The sequence below is a fragment of the Chrysochloris asiatica genome, unplaced genomic scaffold (genome assembly GCF_000296735.1).
Source record: "Chrysochloris asiatica unplaced genomic scaffold, ChrAsi1.0 scaffold00262, whole genome shotgun sequence".
NCBI classification, from domain to species: domain Eukaryota; kingdom Metazoa; phylum Chordata; class Mammalia; order Afrosoricida; family Chrysochloridae; genus Chrysochloris; species Chrysochloris asiatica.
In genome coordinates this window covers 612,109-625,300 of record NW_006408780.1, presented here as the reverse complement: position 1 = coordinate 625,300, position 13,192 = coordinate 612,109, and the positions used below count along the sequence as shown (strand labels likewise).

At 51.3% G+C, this 13,192-nt stretch overlaps 1 protein-coding gene across 1 annotated transcript in view; it reads right to left on the bottom strand.

The window, feature by feature from the left end:
* The window catches only part of ZFYVE28 (zinc finger, FYVE domain containing 28), a 177,550-nt gene that overhangs the window by 41,178 nt on the left and 123,180 nt on the right, over positions 1-13,192 (bottom strand). The window contains exon 8 of the mRNA XM_006874122.1: positions 11,204-12,541. Coding sequence (XP_006874184.1) covers positions 11,204-12,541 — 1,338 coding nt within the window. The remainder of the gene's footprint in view (positions 1-11,203; positions 12,542-13,192) is intronic.

Sequence of the window (13,192 nt, the reverse complement as noted above, 5' to 3'; positions counted from 1 at the left end):
ATATGCAGATGATATAACCTTGCTTGCTGAAAGTGAAAAGGACTTAAAACATTTACTGATGAAGATCAAAGAGCACAGCCTTTGGTATGGATTACATCTCAATGAAAAAGAAAACAAAATTCCTCACCACTGGACCAATAAACAACATTCTTATCAACGGAGAAAAGATTGACGTCGTCAAGGACTTCATTCTTCTTGGATCAACTATCAACACTCGTGGAAGCAGCAGTCAAGAAATCGGATGACGTATTGCATTAGGCAAATCTGCTACACAAGGAAGACCGTAGAATTGATGCTTTTGAATTATGGTGTTGAAGGAGAATATGGAATGTGCCATGGGCTGCCAAAAGAACCAATAGATCCGTGTTGGAAGAAGCGCAGCCAGAGTGCTCCTTGGAGGTCAAGATGGTCAAACTTCATCTCTCATACTTTGGACATATTGTCAGGAGGGACCGGTCGCTGGAGAAGGAGATCATGTTTGGTAAGGTGGAGGGTCAGAGAAAAAGAGGAAGACCGCCCCCATAAGATGGATTGGCCAAGTGGCAGCATCGATGGACTCAAGTGTGGCAACGGTAGTGAGGCTGGCCCAGGATCGGGGCAGTGTTTCTGCTGTGCATAAGGTCGCTATGAGTCAGTACTGACTCGATGGCACCCAACAACAACAAAACATACAATTTCCAATGGTATCTGTGGAGAAGTATCTGATTCTGTTGCTGGAGTGGAAAAAATGGTGAAAGGAGTCTTTGAAGCATTGGGAAAATTGAATATCTGAATTCTGCTATTTGGTACAACAGACAAGGAGATTCTCCTGATCTTAAAACTTCAATACCCATCGCCTTTGAAAAGAAAGACTGCAACAAAGCTGTGAGAAAGAGTCACATGCAGTAAGGAATTCAGCAACTGTGAGTGCAGACAGAAGAACAGAGTTTGTCACTGTGGGCATCTAGGGCTCTGAGAGATGAGAGAAGGTAGTAAATTGCAAAAAATGAGTAATATAACAAGATATTCCTTGCTATGACATCAGATGAATTAATCTATTAGCCACTAGGACTCTTTGTAAAGCTCTAATAAAGAAAGAAAAAAAAAAAAAAACCAAGAAGAATGATTGATCAGCTCCAGATGCCAGGATTAAGTATGCATGGATGGGGAGGAATCAAAGCTTAAGATATTTGAACGACTGCATTACCAATTCTAATAAGTTGCTTCAGTTCTGATACAGACATGGGCTGGCTGTTCCTATGGGTTTATAAAATCTGTCTATCCACACACCCATCTACCCATCCACCTATCCTTCTAAACAACCATCCATCCAATTATCCATCCTATCATCCACTTACCCATCTATCTAATATTCATCTATCCAATCATTCAACCATGCATCCATCCTTCCAATCACCCATCCAATCAACCCATTCACCTATTCCTCCAGTTAGCCAACCATCCATCCATGCAATCATTCATTCTTCCATTCCCCACCCACCTGCCCTTCAGATATGTACACTGGACACAGCTCGGAGCTCAAGAAGCCCAGAATCTGGCAGACAGACAAACAGGTGAACAGTTGTCACATACACGTAAAGCACAATGGAAAGGTCATGAGTACTGTCAAGGGAGGACAGAGGAGGAACTTTTGATTCAGGCAGGGTGTCGGAGAGAGAGGCTTTACGTGTGGAAGAGACAATGTGAGGACAGCTCGAGCAAAGGCCAAGAGGTGGGAAGCAGCCTGCACATTGTGGGGAACTTTGGTGATGCTTCGAGGGGACAGTTGACAAGGCCTTATGAATAAATACATCAAGGAGTTCGGACCTTGGCTTGTTGGTCAGTGCTCCTCAAAAGATGCTCCGTAGAACACAATACCTGCAATGTACTCTCAAGAAAAAGGTTCCAGAATCAGAATCACTTGAGGAACATATGCCTATCTCTCTCTCTCAGAGACCCAGCAACTACCTTCAGCATCAGACACTAGTCAGTCAGGGGCTCCCCACTGCTAGGCACCGAGCTCACTGTGGAGGATACAGCCACATACAGGACAAAGTCCTGCCCTTGTAGGACTGTGGGAGGAGACAATGGGGGTGGATGGGCAACCTGGAAACAGACATAAAGAAGTGAGATAACGTCACAAGGTGATACGTGCTATGAAGATGACGACAGAGCGTGACAGGCTGGGGACTGGGATCTGAGCCTGAGGTGAGCTGGCCTGGCCTGCATGGAGGACACTGTGTCGGACGGCTGACCAATGAGACAGGTGAGTGCAGTCTTCCGGAGGTCAGAGGAATGCAACCGATTGAAGGTGGAGCTGAGCGTCCACTGGGGACCCCAGGTGAGGCCCATCTGTTGTGGGCCAGCCCAGATCCAAGGGGCCACAGGTTAGACATTGAGTGGACACTGAGAGGCCTCATCTTTGGAAGGACAGGCCCACCTTCCCGGACACAGAGCCCAGAAGAAGTTTAGATGTGATGGATTGTCTCATTGCCTCCAAGAAAAACCCTGGAGAGCGCTAAGGGTTTGGCAGGTCAAATCCACCAACTGTTTCCTTGGGAGAGAGAAAGCTGAGGCCTTCTCCTGCTGTACAGATTTATAGTCTTGGAGTAGTTCTACGCTATCCTATAGGGCTGCCGTGAGTTTGAATCAACGTGATGGTAGAGAGTTTGGTTTGGTTTGATTTGGTGAGCAGGTGCAAGGTACTGAGGTCTGGCACTGGCTTTGGCAGGACCCTAGGTTGACATTAGCAGGAAGGGCACCCCACACAGCTAGTGCAAGGCTTCAGCAGGCAGTGTGTGCATGTGACCGACATCTACCACACCACCTGGCTGCCCACAGCTGGCCCACCACCCGAACATCTCCGACCGGAATCTCCCAGCTTTCTCCCCTCTTCCGCCATTGTCAAAGTCCCCTTCTCTCCTGATTTCAACAAATCAAGTCTTTCAGGGGGCACTGCCTGGCTCCAGTGCAAAGTCCCACTTAGCAATGAGGCCCAGGAGCGCAGATCCCGAATGAGTTACTGTCACCTCATGAACAAACAGTACAAAGGAGCCCTAGACTGGGGATGGAGGGTGCAGACAGTACCAGGAAGGCGGGAATGCAGCAGGGAGCACAGTGCCTTCTGGAGCCCTGGGGCCACCGGCTCTATGCTGCAGTGTCAGGATCACCCTCCCTGACCAAGTTCTGTCAGTCCCGAGGCCAGCTGGGTCCTGACTCATCCTCTTAGAGTCCCTGGCAGTACCCAGGCTCCCCCAGATCCCAGCAAGGGGCCTTCCATTCAAGGGACCACTGCTCCCTAACCCATCCTTAAATCTGCTCCAAAGAGGCCCTCTGAAAAGTGCACGTGTCAACCCGAGGTTGGCTGCTATGGAACCTTGGTTCTAATGGGGTGTATGGTCTCAGGGGCTTGGGGACAGGCCTGGGAAAGCCCCCGAGCTGGCTGCTGTTATTGGGTGCCATTGAGTCAGCTCCAATCCATGGCTCACAGAACAAAGCACAGTCTGGTCCTCAGCCATCCTCACAGTCTCAGCTGTCTGGAGCCCATTGCAGCAGCCACTGTGCCAATCCATCTCATGAGGGTCTTGCTCTTTGTCACTGACCCTCAACTTTACCAAGCATGCTGGTCCCTCCGAGTAAGCGAGATGACGTGGTACCTGCTCGTTACATTTGCCGCACAAATCCCAAGCCTGTCTGTCCTCTGAGCAGACAAGGGAGGTCAGGCTGGGGCAGGTGCAGTGATTGTAGTGTGACTGCTGAGCCCCAGCACCCACAGATGTTCCATCCTAGCCACGTGGCCTACTCAAGATCCATGGACCCAGACCCTCCCTCCAGCTGGGCCAACTGGAGCAACTGTACATGCTATGGAAGCCTGTAACCCTAGACCTCCTCTGTCCCCTGCCCCAGGACCTGCTGTATATAGCACCTACCCAAGACCTGGGGGGTGGTCACTGTACTGCACAAGTGATGTCCCTATCACTGAGTTCATTTTCCGCGCGGAGTTGGGCTGAGGCCAACGCGCAAGCCCACCTTCAGACCCTGAGCTGCTTGCTCTCAGCTGCCCAGCCCATGTCCCAGTCATCCATCTTCCCAAGCCCCTGCAGCCCCACCCCTTAATGAATGACTGACTTGAAGACAGTCATTACGCCTAATCTGTTTTTCAAAGAGCCTAATGAATTCCAAGTCCTCCTCTATTTTTAAACCAATCAATCATTCTTGCTGTGTTTTCCTGAGGTGCAAATGTGTGGCAAGGCCTCGGCACTCCCTGCGGCACTCCCTGCTCAGCAGTGGAGATACCTGCCATGGGGACCAATGGCTGCAGCGGTCAGCAGCCCCTGGTGCCAGGGTTCATAGGGGGTTTGGCGGCACTGTGTGTGTTCTAATGGCAGGGGTTGAGGCTCTGGGACAGGGCCTGCTCAGGCTTCCCAGCTCCCCAATTCCAGGCTGAGTCCCAGCCTGTCCCAGCTACCCAGGAGTTGGTCTCAAGGAGAGCTCGGCAGTGACAGGGCCATGCCAGTTCCTCTGCAGCTTGGTTCACTGAGCTCACGCAGGCCAGCAATGTCACTGTCCCCTTTAGTGTGCTCCCCCCCGTACCTCTGGGGACCCAGCTCAGGACAAGTCCTCTTGAAACCTCCCTGAAGCCCCTGCTGCCAGCCTCGGAAACTGGCCTTTTGCTACACTCTGGGAAAGGAGCACCATCCTCCCAGCATTGTTGGGACAGAGGACAACAGCAGCCCGTGGACACAAGAGAGGGCAGTGAAGAGCTGGCCTTGAGGCACTGGTGAACTGGAGCAAATGGTGGTGCCTGAACAATGCGCATCAGAGGGGTCTGCCTGCACATCGGAGGGAGGTTGCTTCCTGGGGACAGGACTCACCACTCAGCAGTCATTTGTGTTGGATGCAGTCTCCCTGAGGAAACTCAGCTTGTGTCTGCCATACGCTGCCTTTCCTCTGGGCACGAAGATCTGAGTTATCTTCTTACTGAGAAGAGTTGTTGGGGGCCCTGGGGTAGCTGGGTCCAGCCTCCATGTAATAAGACTCTGGTCTCTTCTCTGTAGGGGCCCTAGCTTCTTGGAGCTGCACCTGAGAACTTATCCAGGACCCTGAAAGCCAGGGGTCTCTACCACAGCACCAGGCCTAGAAGCCAAGTGAAATGACAACATGGAGGAGTATGAGGCATCCACGAGAGGAGGAGTCAGGTGAGGGAAATGAAGCTAGTTGTAATGACAGAGATGGAACCCGAGGAAGTGGAAGCTCATAGTATAAAGGTAAAATCCCACTGGGCTGACTGCCAACATCTGGCAATGTAAGCAAGGAGGCAGAGTTAAGACTGCCAACAGCAGTGATAGCGATGGACGATGGAAAGGGATGGTGAGCACCAATGAAGAATCAACGAGTATCAGTGAGTATGATGGTGAATCCAAGAGTAACAATGGTGAGTGTTGCAGTGGAGCAACAATGGCCGGTGCTGATGGCACGTTTTGGGGAGGAAGGCTGGTGAGTCATCCAGATGGTCCATGATGAGTGAGGATGATGGGTGATGATGGAGTAAGTGATGATGCTGAGTCAGGGAGTAAGGATGCTGAGTGATGGCGGCCGGTAACTATGGTTACGAATGATGCTGAGGTGCTGAGCAACACGTGGGTGACGAGTTACCATGGGTGACGGTGGTGAGGAAGCAGTGACAAGGCAGGGAGTAGTGACGCTGAGTGATGGCGGCCGCTAACAACGGGGAGTCACTGAGTGACAACCATGGCTAATGAGGGTGAGGAGGCGCGGTGAGCACTGGTCGCACTGATGTGCATCAACAGTGAGAACAAGCCTGTGAGTGACAACGGGTAGGGAAGGCACTGAGGCCGAGGAGTGAGCCTGAAGCCCTGGAAGAATGCTGTGAGGAGTGACAACAAGGAATGGCAGGGAGCTTTCGGCCTTCCTCAGCCTCTGCGTGTGAACTGTGTGCTGCTGTTAGGAGATGACCAGCGGAGGCTCAGGCAGACACAGTCAGTGCGTGGCAATCCTCAGGCAGGAAGGCACCACGTCACAGGTACTCCTCACAGAGATGTCCTGTCTACCACTGTCAAGCTCCAGCAGGACACAGCCTGTGCTCAGAGGCAATGTCTGGGGGCCCGGATGCCTGAGCTGAGGGCAGCCCTGGGGACATTCTGATGCTACCAGGATGGGCTGCCGGAGCCAAACAGCACTGGCTTCTGGGGCTTTCTCGAGTCGGAGCCTGTGGTGTGTCCTACCTGCCTGTATCCCTCTGGCCTTCAGCTTCCACAAGACAAGACTGGGGGCGCTTCTGAAAACCTCAGGTCTCTCTTCCTCAGTCGGCTGCAGAGTGAATATAAAGACCACCACGGGAAACTCGAGGAGGTGAATATTCTCTGACGTTGCCAAGCACAACCAAGCAGAGAAGAAATAATGGGAGAGAACCAAGACATTTCTCTAGAACTTCTGTAACTGTAATTATATAAAGTCACCTCAGACTAATGATGCATGTGACCATCAGTCTCCATGACTCTGAGACCAAAAGAACTAGACGGTGCCCAGCTACCCTGAGAGGGATCCCATTAGAGAGTCCCAGATAGAGTGGCATAAAGCTCAAAATTATTTAATTAAAAAAAAAAAATGAGTATGCTGGTCAGAAAGAGACTGTATCTCTGGAAAGGAACTCACCCTCCAGGCCAAATTTTCAGCCAAGCAGTAGAAAGGTTTCTAGGTTACAATAACAACATTAGCAAGGTATGCTCACCATGGAATGGCCAATCATTCAAGATCAAAACATATGCCTAAGGACAAAGTTAGGAAGGCATAAGAAGGTGGGTGGAATGCGAAGAGGAAACACAGAGAGAAAACCGGAAACTGTTGTTGCAGGCAGGGGACTGTAATCATTGAGATGAAACAAAGTATATGATTTGTGGAATGCAAAGCTGATGATGTTGTCTGTAAACCTTCTCTTGATTCACCATGAGAAGTTAAAAATAAAAAATAAAGTAAAGCCACCTAACCTTCAAAAGACCTAAATAAACAAAACCAAAGGCAACAGATTGCAAAACGCTGTCTGCAGGAGGCAGCAAGACGGCAAACTAGGCAGAAATGCGGCAGGGCCATCTTGAACTTTTGCCACTGGATAAAACTAGTAAGGAATTATATAGCTGTCATGGCGATCCGGGGCCATCTGCAATGAAAATGAAGATGGGCCGAAAGATCAATGAAGTGAAATACAAACCAGGAATTCCTGCATTCTAATTGGAAATGGCAGGATAAACCCCTAAAGCATTTAATCTTAAAAAATGAAAGCACTGCTAACGTCAAGGTCAACAGTTCAAACCCACCAGCCACCCTCAGGGGGTGGAGGGGGGAGGTGGAAAAGATGAGGCTATCTGCTCCCTTGTAAACAGTTTACAGGGCTGCTATAATTTGGAATCAATTCAATGGCATTGGGTTTAGTTTGGGGCGTTTTTTTGTGGGGGAGGGGGTTCATAATTAATTATAAAAAGAGATGATATCTACTTTAGTGAGTAGCATTTGGGATCTTAGAAGTTCATGAACAGCCATCTAAGATGCAACTATGGTCTTTCCGTGTGTGGAAGAAAGAAGAATGACAATGGAAGATGCCTGGATTCAACTGGTCCAATGGACCGATGGACCACATCAGTCACCATGACTCTGAGACCAGAAGAACTAAATGGTGACTGGCTACCACCACTGACTGGAGTCTTTATGTGGCAGTATGAGCTAATGCACTGGACTGCAAGGTTGGTTTGAACCACAAAGTTGGCAGTTCAAGCTCACCACACACTCCTTGGAAACCTGATTCAGGGTGACTATGAGTTGAAACTGACTCGACAACAGTTAACAGCAACAACAGCCACTCGGAAAGGGATCCCATTAGAAGGTCCCAGATAGAGTGGGAGAAGGTACGGAACAAAACTCAGTATCATAAAAAAGGCCAGGTTTACTGGTCAGAAAGAGACTGGAGGAAGCCAAGACTATGACCCAAGACCACCCTTCAGGTCTGGAAAGGAACTTACCCTCGTGGCCCAAATTTTAGCCAAGCAGGTAGCTAGGTATATGGGGGACTAGGGGTGGAAAATAACAACATTAGCAAGGTATGCTCACCATGGAATGGCCAAACATTCAAGATCAAAAGGCCAACATTTACCTAAGGATGAAGTGGAGAAGAGATGGGAACGTGATTGGAATAGAAACCAGAATGTAAGGATGAAGTGGGATCGCTGTAGTTCCATGGAGGGGACTGTAATTACTGAGATTAAACAAAGTGCATGGTCTGCTGAATTGTGTAAAACTGATAGTGCTCTCTGTAAACCTTCACTCAATTCATAATACAAAGTTTTAAAGAAAGAGAGCGAGAGAGAGAGGACTTGGCGGGGGTATCTGATTCCCTTTAATTTTCACAAGGGAGGAGGAAACTCTCTACTGCTTGGCTGGGTTTGAGAAATCATTGTTACAGACACACAGAACCCAGACAATACTCAGGATTATGGGATTGACGAGGGTTACCATTCAGGATCCAGATCCTGGGTTAGGACAGCTTCTTCTCAGTAATGTTGCTTACAGCCCTCTCTGACCTCTTGTCCCTTCAGCCCCTCAGGCCAGTCTTTGCTCTCGGTGGACAATTGTCACAAAAGTCCCTTAGCTCTGCCAGTTAGTGCCCGGAGGCACTCCACTCCACCGGGAAGCCAGGCGCTGGCTCCCTTCCTCTGTGGGGCGGGAAGCTCACAGCTTCATCTCCTGCTGGTGTCCCGATTCTGCTGCCTCTGAAGTGGCCGCAGCTTCTCACTGTCTCTCACCATGTCCAGTGGTACAGCTGTCGGCTTCGGACATCTGGGTCTAGGAGAACCTCAGCAGATGAATCCCAGAACACAAGATGCGCTATAATCCTGGGTCTTCTTTCTTGGTAAGAGGTTTGTCCCTTCTCTTTGCTAGCCTCGCTTTTATCTCTTGTAAGCAAGGCTGACGACTTGAGTGGGTATCACCCTAATCCCATTAAACAATCAACAAGCCTATCCCTTCCTCATACTTCGGACATATTATTATAAGGGACCAGTCCCTGGAGAAGCACATCATGTTGGGTAAAGTGGGGAGCCTGAGAAAAAGAGGAGACTCGCAATAACATGAATTGGTAAAGTGACGAGAGCAACGGGATCAAATATAGCAACGATTGTGCGGCTGGCGCTGGACCGGGCAGTGTTTCGTTCTGTTGTGGAGAGGGCCGCTATGAGTCAGTACCAACTCGATGGCACCTAACAACAACAATCCTGCCTTGTCAATACAATGATGCCCTATTTGCAACACATACAATGGAGGCCAACCACACCACACTGGGAATCACATGAATGTTTTGGTTTTCCAGTGCATATAAAACATGATGTTTACACTATACCATCATCTATTAAATGAACAGTGTTGTTGTTGTTATGAAGTGCCATTGAAGTGGTTCAGATCCATAGTGACCCTGTATAGAGTATCCGAGGAGTGACTGGTGAGCTTGCACCACCGACCTTGCAGTTCAAATGGCTTTGCAGTCTGGTGCATTTACCCACAGCGCCACACCAGGACTCCAAGTGAGCAATAGTAGTATGATGAAAGAACTTGAAGTATTTGGAGAAGAACCAAAATGTGACACAAAGACCCCAAGTAAGCACACACTGTTGGAACAATGTCACTGATGGACTGCTGCACAGAGGGTTACCACAAATCTTCAATTTATGAAAAATGTGATAAAGCAAAGCATGATAAAATGAGCTAAGTCTGCGGGCTCAGGACTTGAGCATGTCTTACGAGGGGACATGATTCAGTCCACAAAGCGGGTCTCCCAGGGGAGTACTGATTTTACAGGGAGAGCTACACAGTCCTCTCCCATCAAACCAGATGGCTATCCTGGTGATTTCTACATTAGAAGACAACTTTGCTTTCTCTAAGCAGAGGAGGTCTCTTCTTCATGAGGCACTTGGCCTGTATCTGTCTGCAAGCTTGACCTTCCTCCCCCAGGGACCTGACCAAGGCCAGGGTCATGGCTGTAAGGGGTGGGGGGCACCTTACAGGTATTAGGGTGTGCCTCCGTCCTCTTCATCATAGGAGACACCACCCTGCAGGTCTCGTTCTCTGCCAAGACCACTAAAACGGACATGAGAGGCTGAGGTTTCCTAGAGCCCAATGCCCAGTCTTTGGGGAGTCACTGTTCCCCTCTGGCCAGCACCTTCTCCATCATTAACATGAGAACCTGATTCCTCATGAGGGAGCTCAGAGATTCAGGGGAGTAAGAACTATTTGGGGAAAACCTTTGCAGACTGGGGGGACCATTTAAGGACACCTGCCCCACCAAGTTTTTGCTGAAGTACACAGGCTCCACTCTGGGTTCAGCCACAGATACACACCCAAGACTGTTTCTTTTCCAGAACCTTCCAGAACTGTGCTGTGGAGGACCATGCTCAGCCTGCAGACCAGGCCACCTGGGCCCAGATCCCTCCCATCTACTCCCCCAGCACACACACTTTGTGGGAGCTGCAGAGATGAGGCTCTTCCTTCTGACGTGGCCAGGCCCCTGGTGCCCCATCAAGAGCACCAGGTCTCTTCCAAGTCCCCATCTTGGGGATGTGGAGGCTCACAGGGCTTCCTGTGTTCAGGGGCTAGGGTGGGAGGCACAGGGACAAGATGTGACCCCAGGACTTCTGGCTCTGAGAGCTGGTTGTCACAACTGTGCCAGCAAGAGATACAACTTCCTGATAACACTGTGTACCTCCAACCCAGCCCTAGCCCTGTCCCAGCCCAGCCCAGTCCCAGCTCCAGCCCAGGTGAGGAAAATTGGGGAGGGGAGAGAGAATCGGTGAGAAGGGCAGGGCCCTGAGAATCTGCAGAAGGTCGTCTCAGGATGCCCCCTGGCCTGCAGGTCTCTGCACTAATCTCAGAAGCCCCTGAGCCCAGCAGTTTTGAGGCCAGCCAAGGAGACGAGCTGGGGACAAGGTGGGGATGAGCCAGAGACTGTGGTTACCCGTGGCCCAGGTAGATGTCATGCCTGAGGGGACAAGCATCCACCAAGCCTTGGTATAAACCGCCCTGCTTCTCCCCACCAGCCCACACCCCCATGGACAGCACATCTGGAGCTTGTCCAACACCTCCTGATCCCACCTCGGGAGGGAACATTTCAGTGCCAAGAGGACCAGAGCATGAGGTTGGATCCCTTCTGACCCAGACACCTTACCTGGAGCCCGCCTGGCCCCGGGTCTCCTCCTGGGCCAGTGGCTCTCGCTGGCTCTTCTTCGTGGCCTCCTGCCCATCATCCTGCATCCTGTCCTCAGCCTCCTGCTGACCTCCGACATCACCCTTACCTGGCGTGCCACCTCCTGGGTCCACCTGGGACACAGTGTGTGCCAGGTCCTGTGAGGATGAAGGGACTTTGGGTTCCTGCCCATCTGGGGTGTTTTCTGGGGTCAGAGGGGTTATGGAGCCTGAAGGCAGCACCTCAGGGGCAGGTGGGCCACTGTCCAGTCTCTCCACAGGGCCTTTGTGGCAGGCCTTGGCCAGGCCTGGATGAGAAGTATTGATGACATTCTGGGGGGTGCACTTCTGCAAACACTCCATGGCCTCATCCCTGCTGTCCCTGCTGTCCCCGCAGCCCCCACAACACACACAGGAATTCATGAGGCCATTGGTGGTGGCCCGGCTGAGTTGGCCTGGATGCATGTCCACCTTCTCAGCTGTGGGATCTGCAGGAGATGGCCTGCTGCCTGGAGCTTGAGGGGCAGGAGCTGAGTCTGAGGACGTCGGTGATTTAGGGTTGAAGATGACTGTGGCCGAGAGCTTCATGCCCCCTGTCCGGTGAGCAACCATCTGAGCTGTCTCTGCATCATTAGAGCTGGCATCCCAGCCCTCCAGGGACAACTGCGCGTCCAGGCAGCTGCAGGAGTTGGGGCCCGAGAGGCTCCCCATCCGCATTTTGTCGTCTTCATCTTCGATGTTGTTGTTTCGTAAGTCCTCGTCCTTTTCTGATGAAGGCTGGCTGAGCCCTGCCTCACTGCGTTCCCTCACCTGCCCTCGCTCCAGAGGGTGGGCACAAGTGCTACCTGCCCACCCCAAGGGGCCACCTGGGGTCTCTGGCCTGCCAGGGGCCTCTCCCATCCCCTCCACGTCATCCATGAAGAACACCCTCTCCTCTTCATCACTCCCTGGCTCCAGGCACACCCTGGCAGGAGAGGTCTCCCCCCGGGGGCTACCTTCAGCCCCTGGCCTGCGAGCTGGGGACTGGCAGGCACTGGGCGGGGAGAGGAGAGAGGACATCTCATCCCCCGCCTGGTGGACCATGCGATTAAGCTGTTCCAGTTCCTGGTCATCGTACTGCATGGAGCAGGCCAGCTCCGAGTCTGGGGCCTTGGCTTTGCTGGAGAGAGGCTCTGCTGGGCACAGAGGCTCCGGGAAAGTGGGCGCCAGGGCAGGGGGCACCTGGGCATCTGCCCTGATGGGGAACTCCACGTCCTGAGAGATGCAGAGGGTCTTCTCCAGTGTGTGTAACTCCTCATCTGTGAGGGTCTGCAACAAGTCCCTATTGCGATGGGAATAAAAACAAGGATAAAGTCTCAAAGGCCACAGAAGTCCCCTGACCACACAGATCCCCTCTCAGCCAAGAGTGGACACAACACTTGTGATGTTTGTACCCACAGGAAGTCAAGGAGGTATTGCGGGGAGGCACTGGAAGAACGAGGACATGGGATGGGACCGTCTCCACAGACTCTCCGGCCACTGCAGTGGGGAACCCTGGCTGACCCACTGGTACCCATAAGACTCTCCGATGGTTTCTTCCTTTAAAATCATATTCTGAAGCCCTCACTGATTCTTGGCAATGTGCAGCTCCATCAATAATAGCTTCAACCCACCTCCTCCACACACAGAGTGGACAGAGATGGGCAACTTGGGCATTGGATACCCAAATGGGGAAGGAGGGACTACAAAGGCAAGAAGTAACTGGCTTACAAGTTTTCAAGAGGGAACCTAGAGCTAGGGGGCATGGAGGAAGGTGGAATCACCAGTGAGTACTATCCAATTTGTCTAGGTGGAGCTGATGAAATGAAATACAGATGGGTTACGTGCGATACTGTAGTGAATAATGGTCATCAGGATGGATTGTGAGTATTGGAAATGCAAAGGTGGACGTTTTGTGGCAAGGAAGGGAGTGACTGTTTCTCCAGTCTAGGAG